The sequence below is a fragment of the Aethalodelphis obliquidens genome, unplaced genomic scaffold (assembly GCF_003676395.1).
Source record: "Aethalodelphis obliquidens isolate GAN/ISIS:26980383/991018 unplaced genomic scaffold, ASM367639v1 scaffold293, whole genome shotgun sequence".
NCBI classification, from domain to species: Eukaryota; Metazoa; Chordata; class Mammalia; order Artiodactyla; family Delphinidae; genus Aethalodelphis; species Aethalodelphis obliquidens.
Genome location: NW_020838207.1, coordinates 4,550 through 23,160, shown reverse-complemented (window position 1 = coordinate 23,160; position 18,611 = coordinate 4,550). Strand labels below are relative to the sequence as shown.

Below are 18,611 nucleotides of genomic sequence, written 5' to 3'. Positions count from 1 at the left end.
AGAGGTACCATGGCGTCCCCGGGCGTACCCCGCAGCAGCGGCCGATCCCTGGGCCTCCTGGTCTGGCTCCTGGTCCTTCAGCCTTTGCTCAGTGAGGCCCAGGCAAGCAGGAAAAAGAGAAGGCTGGGCTGGGCTGCTTGTCAGGGGTGGGGGGGGGTTGTGGGTAATGGGGTTTGGCAGGTGGGTCTTGGGGGATGGAAGGTGGGGTTTGAGGGTGAGTAGGGTGCGATGGGAAGAGGCCAGTGATGTGCGGGGTGCAGTCCAGTCAGCTCCTCTTCTCATTGTTCTTTCATCTTATCCAGGTGAGGGTGACGGACCCAAGGAGGATCCTGCAGTGAGCCCGGCAATCCAGGAGGCCCCCTCAGCTTTAGGACACCTAAAATCCTGAAGATTCCAGTACCCACTGTGTCTCTTGTGCCGCCCACACCCCCAGTGGGAGACACTGTGAAATCATTACAGGACCCTGTATTTGGATGCTTGCCTCCTCAAGGTACTGCTTCTGTACGGGACTGTACAGGCCCGCCTGGGATCTAATGGGGAACACGGCCTGGCTGGGGGGTTGAAGGGTCAGACTATCCTGGTGGAATTGAGAGTAAACCTGGCTCTGCCCTGGGGCAGGGTGGAGTTGGTGTACGTGGGGCTAGTGGAGGTGGTGGAGGACGTGGAGGTGGAGGTGGTGGAGGTGCTGGTAGAGGAGGCGGAGGTGGAGGAGGAGGTGGCGGTGGGGGAGGTAGTGGAAGGGAGGTAGCAGCTTCACCTCCAGTCCTCTTTTTACTGAGCCAAGGAGCATGTGCCCATCAGATTATTAGGATAGTTGATGGAATGGCAGCCCCAGAGAGAAAGTGGCCCTGGCCGGTGAGCCTGCAGATCAGAAATGTCCAGAAATGTTGAGGTTCCCTCATTACCCCACCGTGGGTGCTGACTGCAGCTCACTGTGTAAAAGGGTGAGAATTTGGGGTGGTGGGATTGGGCTGCTGGTCAGCCTGTCTCCCTACCTGAGCTTTCCTTTCCTCACCTTAAAACAAGGCCAAAGCCCCTGGTTTGTGCTCACTGCGAATGAAACATGAGTTTTGCATTTCTACCAAGGTCCCAGGTACTGCTCTGGTGGTCCCGGGACCTCACTTGGAGAAGCACTAGCTCGGGTGGTTAGGGGTCTGTGGAGGGGATGTGGTTTAGAGGGAGAAAATGGCTGATGGCTGGTGTAGGAGATGGGCACAGGCTGGGAAGAACCTGGAAGGGGTGGAGGGGAGTGTAGACCCTCCAGCATCTCTCTCAGGTGCATGTTGTCTTCCCACAGCTATAAGGACCTTACAGTGAAGATGGGAAACACATTTTTATATTCGGATTGCCTAAGTGCAGTGGTCGTTCCAGTTCAAGACATCATTTGGCATAGGGATTTTAATGCGAGCCTTATCACTAACGACATTGCCCTTCTTCAGCTGGCCAACTCTGTGAATTATTCTTCGTACATCCAGCCAGTGTGCCTCCCTGAAAAGAAGTTGGACGTGAAAGCTGAGACACAGTGCTGGGCAACTGGATGGGGCCGAACTTTAGAATTCGGTGAGACTGGCAGGCAGGATCTGAGGGGGGCAGCCTGGTGCCGTGGGGTTGGCCTGCAGGCTGAAGGGAGGGACAGGGAGGCTGATTCTCTAACAGGTGGGCAAGGGGGCAGGTGGAGAGGATGCTGCCTGGGAGTGATTGAAGTGCAGTAGGAATTTCTATTGTTATGTTAGGACCTGGAGGCTTGGGTCCAGGTATTATGGGTTCTCTCCAGGGTGGATTTCAGCTCCAGGGTGATGAGCTGTCTGCCACTCAGAGCTGTCCTTCTCTGGAATTACCTGGCAGGGGGCAGGGAGCTTCCTGTACCCGGGATGTAGGTCTAGCCAGAGCAGGCCTGTTGGTGAGTCTGTAAGGCCTCCTGTGTGGGAAGAGGCTGGTTGGGTACCTTTGGGCACTACCTGTCCTGGAGTCTGTGACCCTTCCCTGTACAGGCACCTGTCACTGTTACTATTGATACTCGGAGTGACAGACACTTGCTTTTGTATCAGGCTGGTAAGCCCTTGCCTCTTTCTGTCCTGATGTGTTCCTCCTTTTGACTTGGCTTTGCTTCTTACCTCCTCTGTTCCCCATGTGAGCATTTGGCCTCAGGTCCTTCTTTGTCAAATGAGACAATACCCACTGTCCTTCCTTTCTCTAAGGGGGCAACAGAGTGTGAATGTGCTGATCAAGACCCAGAATACAGGACTTCCTTGGTGGTTCAGTGGATAAGACTCCATGCATCCACTGCAGGGGGCGCGGGTTCGATCCCTGGTTGGGGAACTAAGATCCCGCGTGCTGCGCGGTGTGGCCAAAAAACAAACAAACAAACAAAAGTTAAAAAAATAAAAAGACCCAGAAGGGGATCTGGGGGCGCCTGTTCTATTCTACTCATGCAATCCGTTTACTTGAGTTGTCTCCCTGTAGCCACATCACTGCCACGTGTTCTTCAGGAGACTGAGCAAATCATTCTTCACCACAAGGAATGTAATCAGAAGATACAGACACAGTTAGGAGTCCATCGCCAAGTAGTTGGAAGAGGGGTGATCTGTGGCTATCACGAAAAGATTAAAAGTCCCTGCAAGGTGAGTTCATGGGTCCCTGGCCACCTCTGCCATGAGGTTGTCCCCTCAAAGTTTCCTCATTCCCCAGTGGCGGAGCCTGGGTTATTTGGCCCCTTCTCTTTCAGCCTTTAATTAAGGTGATTCAGGGGAGAACCCCTCAGGATGCCCCTGAGCTGGCCTGGCCTGTTCCTTCAATAGGGAGCAGCCCTCGCATCCTGGGCGGGCTGCCAGGGTGTGGTGAAGTTGGGGGTGATGATGATAATAATGTAAGTTCCTATAATTGAGTTCCTTCTATGGCAACTTACTGTGCCAGTGTGAGCATTCACCCACATTAGCTCAGTTACCCAGCTCACAACCCTGCAGCATAATTATACATATTATTATACAGATGTGGTCCCTAAAAGATATAAGCTCAAGGTCCCCCTGGGAGTGCCTGGGCCCACAGTCTCCTCTTTGCACCAAGCAGCCTTTCTGAGCAGGGGGCATCTGAGCCAGGTCTTAGAGGATGAGTATTTGGAGTCTTGGAAAGAGGAGAACATCACTGTTGGGAGAGGGAACAGCAAGTACAGAGGCTCAGAGTTCTGAAGAACGTGTCATGTTTAGGGAATGTGTTTCAGGTCTGGAGCAATGAGGTGGCAAATATGGCCAGAGGGGCTTCCCTGGTGGCACAGTGGTTGAGAGTCCGCCTGCTGATGCAGGGGACACGGGTTCGTGCCCTGGTCCAGGAAGATCCCACATGCCGCAGAGCGGCTGGGCCCATGAGCCATGGCCGCTGAGCCTGGGCGTCCAGAGCCTGTGCTCCGCAACGGGAGAGGCCACAATGGTGAGAGGCCCGCGTACCACACACACACACACAATACATATATATATATATGGCCAGAGAAGGTGATTGGAATCAGAATATGTGTGGCCTGCAATGCTGTGCTATGTTTCGCGTTCCTGTCCATGCAGGACTGTAGGCCAGGAGTTTGTTTTCACCATGTAGGCAATGGTGTTGAGCCCCAGGCAGGACCTGGGCTGGTGGGGAGGTGAAGGGGTTGTGTTTGAGGTTGAGTCATCAGTTCTTGGTGACCGACTGCCTGTGAGGGTGCGGGTGAGGGAGAGCTTGAGGAGGACTCTGAGTTTCTGACTGAGCTGGTAGATGGGGGGCCACCAGAGCAGTTTTAGCAAAGGATGTGCAGTGTTTGCGTGAGCTGGGGTGACTATGTGGGATGTCTGAGAGTGTAGCTTAGAATATGGAGGGAGCTGGTTATATGGTCAGGAGCTCTAGAGAAACTTTAGGCTAGGTGTAAGGATTTAGGAGGCTCCATGCAAAGGGGGTATTCAAAGTGTTTAACAACCACTGTGGTATAGGAAATGACCAGTCATAATATCCTCAGAGGATACTAAAGTTTTCCAATTGACTATTCAGTTCTCAGTCCTCAAAATCAAGAAATCTGGGCCTGGGAGATGGCTGGGGAAGGCCCACAGGTGCCTGTCTTTCAGCACCTTGCAGTGCAATCAGCCTGCCCTGAAGTGGGTGCTCTTCCATTCCTGCGGTTTGTTTCTTTCTCTTTTTCCAGGGAGATTCTGGGGACCCTCTGGTCTGTCAATATAATACCACATGGGTCCAGATAGGGATTGTGAGCTGGGGTGTCAGCTGTGGTTGTAAAATTTCACCTGGAGTTTATACGGATGCTGCCTTCTACACTAAGTGGCTAGTTGCAGTGGTGAACCAGGCTACCTCTTTGTATCCAGTGGTGCTCCTCATCCTACTGGTGTGTCTGGTGCTGCCTCTGGGCATCCTGGCGACCCTGTGATCACCCTGGCCCACACCCCCTTCTGTTTCTGAGACTCACACTAGCCCTGCCTCTGACTTCCCACTTCTACTCAATGCCCTTTCCTCAATTTTGTTTGGGATCCACTGACCCTGTGGAGATCCACATGACAGAGAGTGGCAGCAGGAAAGGAACCCTGGAAGTTTCCTGGCCTGGTGATCCAGGAACCTGCCTCATCCACACCTACACCTTGGCTGTGCTCTGCCTGCCAGGAAGAAGTGGGTGAAACCATCCCAGCTGGATGGCCAGTGACCTGCCAGGTGATGCTTCATGATGCTTCATCCACATCTTGGAGAACACCTAGCAAAGGAGGGACATCATCTCCGGTGAAACAGCGTTAGACCTGACACTTTATCAAACCAGTCCGCTTGGTGATTGTTGGGAGAGAGTGAGGAGGCATCACTATGTCCACATCTGACTCAGCTGTCTGGGTTGGGAGAAGGTCCCCTGCTGCCCAGTGCGGATGCATCTGTGAGTGTCCAGCCTCTGCCACACAAGCCCTCCTGGGGCAACTCAGTCTAGGAACCCCCTTCCCAGTGCTCCAGCGGCCACATCCAGGCTCACTGCAAGTTGTGTTGAGGCGTCAAGGAGTGCAGAGATTTCTGATGTCAACTGAATAAATGTTTGAAGAGTCGTGTGTGTGTTCTGGTGTGTGTGTTCTCTACTGGTCTGGGATCACTGAAGAGAACTTACATTTAGCTTAGGAAAGTGTTTGTGATCCTTTTTAAACCCTGGAGTGATGTGATGTGATGTGAGTTGACAGGTAGCTTTAGCAGTTGGGTCCTGCTGCTGTGTTCCTCATAGCCATTAGCATCTCTGCAGGGAACTTTGTGGATGAGTTTCCTAGCCAATGCATCTGGGAAGGAGGAAGTGAGAGAGACTGGAAGCAAGAGAGGGGTCAGGGCATTGGGCCCAAACATCAAGCCCTTTTTCTGTGTGTTTCTGCCGCTCCCCTTCTTGGTAAATAGAGTCTTGAGCACCAGACTGCCTTGGCCAGGCTATGGAGAACGACACTGAGACTCAGGGAGGGGACAGGTTGGGGTGCTTACTGTGTCTGTGCTGGCTTATTTCCTTCATTACCATATCGTCCCAAATTAGCTCTTTGTCATGATGCAGAGCACTTCACTTTTCCTTGATTTCTTTCGTGAAAGTTTGAGGTTGCCTTTTTTTAGGAGAGGATTAGCGCATTTTGCATATGGGAAGAGGTGCAAGTGAATAGTTAGGTGAATAAAAAAGTGGACTGGGGTAAAGCTTGATAATCCTCTCTTGTGGCATCTTTCATCCCCTTCCTTCTGGGCATATAGTGGATCAGAATAAAGAGTACATTTCCAACCTTCCCACATATCTAAGTTTGGCAATAAGTTCTGGCCAATAAAGTATAAACAGAAATGTTGGGTATGAATTTTGGAAAATATCCTTAAGAGGAGAACAAGCCCTTCATCACCTTCTTCTTTCCTGGCTAGAATGTATACATGGTGACTGGAGCTTGCGCAGCTATCTTGGGACATGAGGAACATGTTAAGGGTATGGAACAGAAATTCAGAAGGAGCTTGACTCCTTGGATTTTATAGGGCTGCCATCACAGCTCTTTATGCAAGAGAGAAATAAACTTCTCTTTTAATTAAGCCACCATCACCTTCAGTCTCACTTGCTCACAGAAAAACCTCAATCTAACTAATTCAGTTGATATTATCTGGAGCTTTATTTCTGGATTGTTAGGAATATAAGTTTTTAAAGTCATTTCTTATTTAGACTAAATTCTTCTTTATTCCTACTTGGCTGTATGCCATTGCTTCCTTCTCTATTCATATTTATTTATTTATTTATTTATTTTTGCAGTATGCGGGCTTCTCACTGCTGTGGCCTCTCCCATTGCGGAGCACAGGCTCCGGACGCACAGGCTCAGCAGCCATGGGCCTAGCCGCTCCGCGGCATGTGGGATCTTCCCGGACTGGGGCATGAACCCGTGTCCCCTGCGTCGGCAGGCGGACTCTCAACCACTGTGCCACCAGGGAAGCCCCTCTATTCATATTTTAAAATTGGTAAGGTTAAAACTTTATATTGATGAATGACTGTATTATCTCAATGCATTTCTGTATTATTTTCTTTATTGAGGTATAATTTATTCATAGTACAATGCACACATTGCACTGTACAATTTTATGAGTTTTAACAAATGTATACCCATGCTAACATCACCCAAATCGTGATAGAGAACATTTCCATCAATCCAGGATGTTCCCTTCTATCATCCCCTCCCAGGGGCAACCTTTGTTCTGTTTACTGTCAGATTAGATTTGCAGGTTATTGCATCTCACATTAATGGAATCATACAGTAAGTGTTCTTTTGGGTCTACCTTCAACATAGGTAGGGGAAGTTTTTGTCTTCTTTTTTCTTTCAGTTTTATTGAGATATAATTGACATATAGCACTGTATAAGTTTAAGGGATACAGCATAATGATTTGACCTATATACATCATGAAATGATTACCACAGTAAGTTTAGTGAACATCCATCATCTCATATAAACACAAAATTAAAGAAATAGCAAAATAGTTTTCTTTGTGAGAACTCTTACGATTAGCTCTCAACAACTTTCATATACAGCGTACAACAGTGTTAATTATACATATCATGTTGTACATTACATCCCTAGTACTTATTTATCTTTTTTCAAAAATGTATTCATTTTATTCATTTATTTATTTATTTTGGCTGCGTTGGGTCTTTGTTGCTGCGCGCGGGCTTTCTCTAGTTGTGGCGAGCGGGGGCTACTCTTCGTTGAGGTGCGCAGGCTTCTCATTGAGGTGGCTTCTCTTGTCTTGGAGCATGGGCTCTAGGCACGTGAGCTTCAGTAGTTGTAGCATGTGGGTTCAGTAGTTGTGGCTTGTGGGTTCTAGAGTGCAGGCTCAGTAGTTGTGGCACATGGGCTTAGTTACTCCACGGCATGTGGAATCTTTCCGGACCAGGGCTCGAACCGCTGTCCCCTGCATTGGCAGGCGGATTCTTAACCACTGCGCCACCAGGGGAGCTCACTTATTTATCTTATAACTGGAAGTTTGTACCTTTTGACTGCCTTCATCGAATTCCACGTATTGTTTTTGAGATTCATCCATGTTGTCATGTGTATCATCAGTTCATTCCTTTTTATTGCAGAATAGTTACCCATTATGTGAATTTTCCACAGTTTGTTTATTCTCCTGTTGATGGACATTTGGGTTGTTTCTCGTTTGGTGTTATTATGAATAAAGCTGCTGATAAACATTCTAGTACAGGACTTACTGTGCCTATATGCTTGTGCTTCTATTGGGAATAAACCTAGGAGTGGAACTGCTGGTTCATAGAATAGATGTATGGTTAACTTTATTAGAAATTTCCAAAGTTTTCCAAATTAGTTGTATCATTTTATACTCCTACTAGCAATAAATGAGACTTCCACTTGATCCACATCCTCATTGGTAGTTGATGGGGATTCCCAGTTCTAATAGGTATGAAATGGTATCTCACCGAGGTTTTAATTTTGCATTTCCCTGTAACTAATGGTATCAAGCACCTTTTCATATACTAATGCTCATATGTATATCTTCTTTTGTGAATCATCTTTTCAATTCTTTTGCTCATTTTAAATCAAGATGCTTGTCTTTTTATTGCTGGGTTGTAAGTAGTCTTCATAGATTCTGATTAGAGTCCTAAGTCTGTGATGTGTTTTTTTCACTTTTTAACTTGAGGTTGCAAAATTTTTCTTCTATTTTTTCTCCTATGAGCCTTATAATTTTAGCTTTTACATTTAGGTCTGTGACCTACAGATTTTGGGGCGCAGAGTGAGATAGGGAACAAGGTGTAGTTTTCTCTATCTTTAATTTTTATCCAGTTCCATTTATTGAAAATACATTTATTTTCACATTGATTTGCATTGGTACTTTGGTAAAAATTAATTGGCAGTATATATGTGCATCTTTCTGGACTCTATTCAGTTCCTTATCTATTTGTATATTCTTATGTCAACTTCACAGTGTCCTAGTTATTATAGCTTTGTAGTTAGTCTTGAAATTTGGTAGTGTTATACCTCCAAATTTGTTCATGTTTTTCAATCTGGAGCTTTTTTTGTAAAAATTGACAAGCTGATTCTAAAATATGTATGGAAAAGCAAAGGACCTAGAATAACTGAAATGAAGAACTACTGGATGTCAAGACTTAGCATAAAGGTATAGCAATCAAGACAGTGTGGTATTGGGATAAGGGCAGACATATAGATCAGTGGAACAGGATAGAGAGTCCAGAAATAGATCCACATGTATATGGCCAGTTGATTTTAACAAAGGTGCCAAGATAATTCAACTGGAGATAGAATAGTCTTTTTAGTAAATGATGCTGGAACAATGGGACATTTGTATACAAAAATAAAATAAAGTGACTCAATCCTTACCTTGCATTATTTAGAAAAAATAACTCAAAATGGATTATAGAACTAAATGTAAAAAACTTAAAAGAAAAATCTTTGTGACCCTTGAGTAGGCAAAGATTCTTTATATAGGATGCAAAAAGCATGAACCATACAAGAAAAAAAAAAAGGTTATATCAAAATGAAAATCTTCTGTTCTTTGAAAGACACTGTTAAGAAAATGAAAATAAAAGCCACAGACTGGAAGAAAGTAGCAACAATGGCTACTCAAAGACTTATATATGAATGTTCATAGCATCTTTATCCATAATAGCTTGAATCTAGAAACAACTCAAACGTTTGTCAGCAGATAAATGATAGCCACTGAAATACTACTTGGCAATCAAAAAGAATAAACTGCTGTTATACACAGGAACATGAATGAATTCAAAAACATTATGTTGAGTGAAAGAAGCCAGACCTGAAAGAGTACAATAAAGTGAAAAGACAAATCATGATTGTGAAATGATATTTGAAACACACATTACCAACAAAGATTAGTATACATAAAAAAACTGAACAAAAAATACTTTAAAAGCAGCTCAAATGTAAAATTGAGTAGATGTTATGAACAAACATTTTATAGAAAGAAGGCACAAATGATAAGTAAAGATATGAAAATATACTCAACTTCAGGGAAATGCAAATTAAAACCATAAAAAGATTAATTTTATGCCCATCATGTGGGAAAAGCTAATAACTGTGGGAATAACTGTTGAGAAGAATGGGGATAATAGAAAGAGTCACACTGACAGTGGGAGTGTAATTCGGTAAAACTACTTTGAAAATTGGCATTATAAACTAAAAAATACAAATGAACATATTTACACATGAATCGTTGACATCGAAGGTTATAACTCAGAAGACACAGGTAATTCAAAAGACACACATTGAAACAGAGGACTCCTAATCAAAAGTGAAAATATACCATGAGTATGTATAGAAAACCAGTTGTTCTACTTTTTTGAAAGACTGGAATTGTTAAGAGTTAGCATTTCGTTCAGCTACACTCTTAACCCTCCTACATCTAACATCCTCAGCAGGTATTTAATAGTTTCTCCTTTCAGATCAGAATTCTTGATCACTTTAAAGGCCCAATGAGGTACCTCTCTCAATTTAGACTGGTAAGCAATCTTCCCAGTTAGGAGAACAATTTTGGACTTCCTTAATGCTGGTGGGGAACTGTCCCTCTCCACACATTAGTCCTTTGTGACTTCTTTGATGCAGGCGCTGTATCTTCATTCGATGGCCTTTAAGATTCCTCCCGTAGGTCAACAACAGTATGAGCTTTAAAAGCTGCCTTAACTTTTCAGACACTTTTTACCTCCCTGCAGGTTTCCAGTTGCAAAGCAGAGAGAATTTTCAACTCAAACTACCAAGCACTTATGTCTTAAGTAGCCAGAGTAGTAATGAGAAGGAAAGGATGAAGACTCCCAAACTCTCCAACCTTTTTCCTTCCCTACATTTCTAAGTGACTGCCTCTCTAAGAAGTCAGGATTCCCAGAGCAAGCAAGATAGGAAGAGGAGGGAGTCACCAAGGAGTCAGATTCCAACTCCATTACCAGATTTTTTAGGAATTTGTCAAAACCTGGGCTAACCCCAGGCTTTGAATTAAGCTTTTTTTTTTTTGCCGTACGCGGGCCTCTCACTGCCGTGGCCTCTCCCGTTGCGGAGCACAGGCTCCGGATGTTCAGGCTCAGCGGCCATGGCTCACGGGCCCATTCACTCCGCGGCACGTGGGATCTTCCCAAACTGGGGCACGAACCCGCATCCCCTGCATCGGCAGGCGGACTCTCAACCACTGCGCCACCAGGGAAGCCCTAAGCATTTTTTTAAAAAAATCAAAAAACTGAGGTGAACGTTTCAGGACACCAAGAGACCTAGAGATCAGTCTAAGCTTTCTGTTTATCTATTTAAAAAAAGAAACTCAAAGTTATATTGTAGGGCAATGAAGAAATATCCAGTGTGGAGTTTGATTTCCCATTATAAACAGCTAGAAAACTAGATGGAGTAAAAGAAACGATTTTTCAGACATCAGGACAATAGGCAGCATTAGCACAGTGATCCTGGAGAGAAGGAAACAAGTGAGACGAACCCTGTAACTGTCCTGGATTCCTAAGCAGAGGCAATTTTCAGATGGCACAGGGAGAGAAACCCAAACAGAACATGATGGTATCACGAAGTTAAGGAGACAAGAGATGGGAGTTCAGGAAGGCTAGGTATCTGGAGTTTGCAGGTCAGAATACTGTAGAGAAGTGTTGGTAAACTATGGTTTATGGGCCAGTTCCAGACATAGCCTGTTTTTGTACTGACCTAAGGATGATTTACACCCTTTTTTTTTCTTTTCCCCGGTACGCGGGCCTCTCACTGTTGTGGCCTCTCCTGTTGCGGAGCAGAGGCTCCAGACGCACAGGCTCAGCGGCCATGGCTCACGGGCCCAACCGCTCCGCGGCATGTGGGATCTTCCCGGACCGGGGCACGAACTCGTGTCCCCTGCATCGGCAGGCAGACTCTCAACCACTGCACCACCAGGGAAGCCCAGATTTACACACTTTTAAAAAGTTTAAAAAAAAGAATATGTGGCAGAGTCCATGTGTGGCCTGCAAAGCCTAAAATATTTACTGTTTGTCTCTTTACAGAGAAAGTTTGCCAATCCCTGCTGGGTAGGATGGAGATATGCAGAGAAAGAACTCCAGAAACCTGCAGAACAATCCCCTTTAGTCTTTGGCTGAATACTGATCTGTACACACGTAGGTTAAATTTCCAGGAGGCTAGGCAAAAGAACAAAGAACATCTGCCAGGGAACTATAAGGTGAACCAGCCTCAGAGCCCACAAGGCACTAGGAAACATTCCAGTTTCATCCATCCAGAGGGCAGGGACTTCACTGTCTACTCAGGTTATCAGTAGAGACCCTGCAAGGCTCACACCTTAGTATTAAGGCTGAGGTAACCCTAGAGTAAAGGCACACTTAACAGAAGACAGCTGGGTTATCATTCTCTTCCAAAATGTATTTTTCTGGTTGAAGTATATGAAAAAACCTAGTCTCACATAGATATACAGCTGGAAAAGGGAGGAGTATTTTAATAAACTTTTCAAGTAATTGAGGATTAAAAAAAATCATTTTATAATACACCAAAACTTGACAAGTGGTAGTTTTTTGCAATGTGGAATATGAAACTTTTTGAACTTTTTGTACTTATTACATTGAAATCCATTGGTCTACCTTTCACTCCAAATGGATCTTTTGAAGCTATGCATAATTTTGTAAATCATTGAAAAATATTGGTTCACTTAGTTATGCAGAGTTTCCAAATGTTGACACATTTCATTACACAGTATCAGAAAATCACATTCACTCATATTACCACTACTGTTGTCAGAAAAGTACTTAATTATCGGAAAGCTGTTGAGCTCATGGTAGCAAATATAAATTTTCCAAAATTCAAATTCTCACCTCTAAGCTCAAATTTTATCATTGCCAACAAGTACTGTCAGTTGTTTTCTTCAAAGTTGCAGACTCTAACTTTATTTTTGAGAATATGTCTGCCAAATATGTGTCTAAATAACTGCAGTTTATTAGTCACTCTTGTGAAGGACCATGATGTCCCATGATGAAAGCAGCTAATTCAGCTCACAGCTCAGACAATTGTACAGCTTGCTTGAGTTAACATCCAACTTCTTTATACAGCAGCAGTGCTTTGTGCATAATTGTCATTTCATTACACACAATCTTAAATGTGGATTAAAGGGTCAGTACTTAATAAAATTAATAATTTTTACTTCTCCATCAAGGACATTTGAAAAGTGAATTTGGACTGATTGATTCCAGGAGTGGGATATCACCCTTGTCATTATGCTACAATATGTAAGACTGTCTGGCTGGAAGACTCACTCTGTGTGTCTTCCTCTCCTTGCTAGCTTTGAAGAAGCAAGCTGCCATGAGTCCTACAGCCAAAGGAAACGAATTCAGGCAACAACTGATCGAGCTTGGAAGCAAACTCTTCTCTATTCGAGTCTCCTGGTGGATGAGAACCCAGCCCTGGCTGACACCTTGATTGCAGCCTTACAGAAGACCCAGGTAAGCTGTACCTTGACTCCTGGCCCCCAGGAACTGTGAGATAATAAACGTCTGTTTCTTTTAAGCCACTGAATTTGTGATTATTTGTTACAAAGCAGAGAAAACTAATACAGAGGCCATTCCCATATGTGATAAAGCCTCTAGCTTCTGTATAATGAAGTTCATGATAGTTCCGGTGGGTCTTTTAATCATGTACCTACTTTGCACCTTCCTGACCAAAAAGCAGGTCCTTATGTCTAAGGTGCTGTTACTCAGGATTCCATGATGGTAAGTCAGACCTTCCATGAGTCCACTGATAGTGGTGTCAACAAAGGCATTATAGGCAGGCAATGCTAGCTATATATAGAATATATATGTGTATATATAACCGCTGAGTGTGTATATATAACCCCTGAATAACTAGTGCAACAGTAGTCTACTTTCAGCCGGCACCAAGATTTTGAGCCCATCTGTGAGCCAGGGCCAGGTTTTTTCTTCTTTCATCCGTTGGTCATAGGATACACCCTATCAGGCTATGGGTGTGAACTGATGGAGAATTGTTTCAATTCAATACAAATAAGTGACATGGGGGTCTAGGCCTTTTCTCTGCACAACTTACTTGTGTCTTCAAGACTGCCATGATCCAATCCCAAATGTATCACTTCCAGTGGGTCATGAATTGCCTTTTCCAACTGAGTTTACGACTTAGTGAATTTGGCTAAATTTCCATCTTATGATAGGAGGTGCTGGTCTCTTAGTCATTTAATGTCCCATGGTCTGGCATTTAGTTTCTTTTTAGGATTCAGTAGTGTGCCAGGAATTGCTTTTCAAAGGATATACAGTTTCTTTGCAGCAGAGAGTATGGTCGTGCTCCAGAACTGTAGGGATCTATACTGTGACTCTCTAATTAGGACATAGCAGACTCCTTACAGCATTTTAATTCACCACAGCAAACTCTAGCACCATAGGATTTGCCAGGTCATATAGACCTAGTGACATGGCTGCTTATATCACAGTCTGACTTTGTCTCTTGACGGAGAAACTGCAAAACATTGTGGCTACTTTTATGTATGTCATCTAGGTTAGTCTCCTTTTCTCAAGATTAAAAAATTTTATCCCATTCTTTTTTTGCGATGTAAGGTAATATAGTCACAGGTTCCAGGGATCAGAATGTGGATTTCTTTGGGAAGCCATTATTCTGTCTACTACAAGGTTGTTTCCAAATGTTGGCTCTCATGAATTTAGCCACTGTAAACATTTGTAAATGTATTTGTGTGTGTGTGTGTTTGTGCGTGTGTGTGTGTACATAAATCTTTATTTCTCTGGGATAAATGCCCAGGAGTACAATTACTGAGTCATATAGTAATTGTATGTTTTGTTTTATAAGAAACTGTTGATCCGTTTTCCAAAGTGGCTGTAATATTTTATATTCCTACCACGGTGTATGAGTGATCCAATATCTCTGCATCTGTGTCATTATCGGTGTTGTCATTATTTTTAAATTTTAGCTAGCCTGTTAGATGTGTGGTGATATTTCACTGTGGTTTTAATTTGCATTCCACTAATGGCTCTTTTCACGTGGATGCTGATTTTTTAAAAGATGACGGTATCATTTCTAACTCAGTGGTTAGTAACGTTCAGCGCAACATTTATATTGAGGAATTAAAATTTTTACTGCCAACAAGAAGGGGAGGGAAACGCCGGTAAAGGCCTGATGCAGCCCTACAGGGAGTTCCGGGTACATCTCTGTGCGGCGGTGGCGCGGCTGCCACTCTCTGTGGCCAGCGCTCCGAGGCCCCGTCCGGTCCAGGCCCTGAACCTCAGATGACCCCACAGGCGCCGGGGACCAGTTTTCCCGCCCAGCCGTTTCCCGCCAACAGGAGGGCAGGCGCGGAGCCGCCGCGAGGGGGCGCTGCAGAGCGCGGAGGCGACCAGAGGTACCATGGCGTCCCCGGGCGTCCTCCGCAGCGGCGGCGGATCCCTGGGCCTCCTGGTCTGGCTCCTGGTCCTTCAACCTCGGCTCAGTGAGGCCCGGGCGGGCGGGGAGGGGGCGCAGGGCTGTTCGGCGCTGACCTCAGGCTCTCCACCCATCTCGCGGGGCGGCCGCGAGGACGCCAGGGCACGCCCGTGGAAGCTGCCTCCTCGAGGGCTTCCGGGAACTTCGGGGGCCACGGAATCCCGTATGACTGCGGCAGCCCCCGATTTGGTGGCGTTTACCCTAGGTGACTCTGATTCTTACAAGGCTCTGACACCTCCACATACACCAGCACCAGGAGGGACCAAACGACCACAGCTCTTTCCTTCAGGTGATGTTTCCGGGCCAAGCCCTGCGGCAGAGAACTGGCCTGGTCTGAGGGGCATGGGCCCCAGCCCTGGGGGAGGAGGCTCTCAGGGGGACACGAATTTTCCCTGGGGGTTCTGAGTGGACCCAACCCTGTCCTTGAGATCTGAGAGGACATGACCGTTTTCTGAGGAGTCTTAGGGGATACAGACCTGCCCTGGGGGTCGGAGGGGACATGGCATTGCTCTGAGGGTTCTGAGACTTCTGAGGATTATCTGGCTCTGGTCGTGGTGGCGTCAGCGGCTTTACTTTCAGTCCTGTCCCTTCATTGACCTGCTCTAGTGTGTGGCCATTGGACTTCAAGGGTAGTTGGCGGAAGGCCGGCCCCAGAGAGGAAGTGGCCTTGGCAAGTCAGCCTGCAGATCAATGATAAACACATATGCGGAGGCTCCCTCATTGCCAGTTGGTGGGTGCTGACCGCGGCCCACTGCGTATTTGGGTGAGTTTTCGGGGTTCCAGGCTTGGGCTTCTGGTCAGGCTGTGTGACCTGGAGCCAGTCCTGACCTCTTCCTGAGCTTCCTCTTCCTCATCTGAAAAAGAGGGTCACAGTCCCTGACTATAGCTCTTCAGGGTACAGTCAGAGGTAGGTGATGTTAGGGCCCTTGGTAGCCTGGAAAGTCAAAATGCAAAATCAAGTTCAAAACTACTTTTTTTAACCCTGTGCTGAGTAGCCTTCAAGCCAAGTGGCAAGAAGCGGGGAGAGATGCAAGTTCGGAAACAGTGTGTGGGCAGAGACTTGTAAGAGGGAATATTTACGGGGAATAGAATGTAGCTGACCAATTTGGCTAGCTCAGTGGTCTCAAATTTAGTGAGCATGGGAACAGCTGCAGAGCTTGTTGAAACAATAATTGCCCGTCCCCAACCGCAGAGTTTCTGATTCAGTAGGTTAGGAGTGGGACCTGAGAATTTGCATCTCTGACAAGCTCCCAGCTGACGCTGATGCTGCTCATCTGGGGACCAAACGTTGAGAATCACTGGATAGAGTGGCCAGGGGTCCAGGAAGGGATGTGGTCGGGAGGGAGGGAGGGAAGTGACCGATAAGTGGCTTTGGAGATAGGACCAGGCTGGGAAGAACCTAGAAGATGTGGAAGGGGAGTGTAGAGCCTCGAAGATCTCTCTGCAGCCATGTGGAATACACAATGAAGATGGGAGACATACGCTTGATGCATACCTCCAAAATGGCAATCAAGGTCCCAGTCCGAGACATGGTTATCCACAAATATTTTAATCCTATTGGAACAGTGGGAAATGACGTTGCCCTTGCTCTGCTTGCCTTCCCTGTGAATTTCTCCTCGAACATCCAAACTGTGTGCCTCCCTGAAAAGGCTTTCATGGTCCAAGCTGGTACAGAGTGCTGGGTGACTGGCTGGGGAAAACTAGGTGAAAGAGGTGAGACTGTGAAGCAAGATGGCAGCAAACTCGGGCCAGGGAAGGGGCTGCCTGGTGCCCTGGTGTTGACCTACAAGCTAAAGGGAGAGACAGGGAGGCAATTTTCTAGCAAGTGGGTAAGGGAGGAGGGTGGAGAAGATGCTGGTGGGAGTAATTTGATGGTTTTACAAATTTTTATTAGTATGTCAGGACCTGGGGTCTTGAGTGACAAGCAAAGTGGGTTCTCTCTAGGGTGGATTTAAACTCAGGAGGTGTTGATTTGTCTGCTAATCTGAGCTGTCCCAAACTGAAAGTACCTGCCTTGGTGGATAGGGAGCTTTCTGTGAGTGAGAAGAGTCCAGAGAACTCTGGATGAAAACTGTGGAGCCTCCTATCCCTGGGGCGAGACTGGATTTGGTACCTTTGGGGCATTGCCTGTCTGAGATTCTGATCCCGCTCTAAACTAAAGATGCTTTTCTGAGGTACAGGACACCTGTCACTATTACTGATGATACTCAGAGTGACAGACACTTGGTTTTGACTTCTCAGGTTGCCTCTTCCTGTCCTGATCTGTTCTTCTTTACCTGTCTTGGTTTTGATTCTTACCACTTCTTCTCACCATGGCAACTCTGGGCTTCATTTCCTCTAGTGTCAAATGGGGACAATATCCACTACCCTAAGAGGGCATCTGTATGTGAACACACTGTATTGAGACCCAGAGTGGGTACCAGGGGCTCCTGTTTTGTCCCACTAGGCAGATCCACCTACTCCTAAATTCTCTCTACAGAACCATCGCAAGCATCTACACTACTGCTTCAGGAGGCTGAGCTAAGCATTCTTCACTATGAGAGATGTAATGAGGTGCTCAAAGAAAAGATGGAAAGTCGATTTGACATGGTCAAGAAGAGGGCTACCTGTGGTACCAGCCCCACAGGAAAGGATGCCTGCCAGGTCAGTTCATGGGCCCTTTGCTGCCTCTGCATTTTGGTTGTCCTCCCAGATGTTCCTCATCCACAAGCAGTAGGACCTACGTTATCCGGCAGCACCCCCATTCACCTGTCTTCAAGTTAAGAGGATTAAAGGGGACAAGCCACCAAGGCTCTGCCAGGCTGGCCTGACCTGATCCTTCAGTAGAGAGGATCTGATGCTGCCTAGAGGGAGACAGGGGAGGAGGGGAGATTCAGGCATGAAATACCAATAATACAAGTCAAGTGACAGGAAATGTATACAAGTAAGGACTTTATTCATTATTAATATCTCAGAGTACATACATTTTCTTTGAGAATATTCAATTTTTTGCATACAATTTATTGATGACATATACAAATTTTGTTTGTAAAATTTTTTCAACTCTCAGTCTCAGATTCATGGAAACCTAGGGCTGGTGGAGCCTTGGTGGAGCCTTAGTGGAGCCTGGGGAGCCCCATGCATTCCAATTTCCCAGCGTCTTGCAGTGCATTGAGCCTGTTATGATGTTGATTCTCTTCCATCACTGTGTTTGTTTCTTTCTCTTTCTCTAGGGAGATTCTGGGGGTCCCCTGGTCTGTCAACTTAATGACTCATGGGTCCAGGTGGGGATAGTGAGCTGGGGCATTGGCTGTGGTCGCAGAGGGTATCCAGGAGTTTTTACAGAAGTGAGTTTCTACAAGGATTGGGTCGTTGCTAAAATCAGTCAGGCTTCTCATATAGACTCAGCAGGCTACTTCAGCCTAACGCTGTGTCTGGTGCTGCCTCTGGGCATCCTGCCGACCCCGTGATCACCCTGGCCCACACCCCCTTCTGTTTCTGAGTCTCACACTAGCCCTGCCTCTGACCTCCCACTTCTACTCAATGCCCTTTCCTCAATTTTGTTTGATCTACTGACCCTGTGGAGATCCACAGGACAGAGAGTGGCAGCAAGAAAGGAACCCTGGAAGTTTCCCGGCCTGGTGTTCCAGGAACCTGTGTTGTCCACACCTATGCCTTGGCTGTGCTCTGCCTGCCGG

The 18,611-nt window shown here is 46.0% G+C and overlaps 1 protein-coding gene across 1 annotated transcript; it reads left to right on the top strand.

Annotated features, from left to right (window-relative positions):
* Positions 1-269: 269 nt before the first annotated feature.
* On the top strand, positions 270-18,206 carry LOC113616654 (serine protease 44-like; the record flags this gene model as incomplete). Its single annotated transcript, XM_027100062.1, has 4 exons — positions 270-490; positions 1,298-1,560; positions 2,464-2,621; positions 18,147-18,206. Coding segments are annotated over exons 1-4 (498 nt in total), but the record flags the coding sequence as incomplete, so codon positions are not given.
* Between the last annotated feature and the right edge of the window lie 405 nt (positions 18,207-18,611).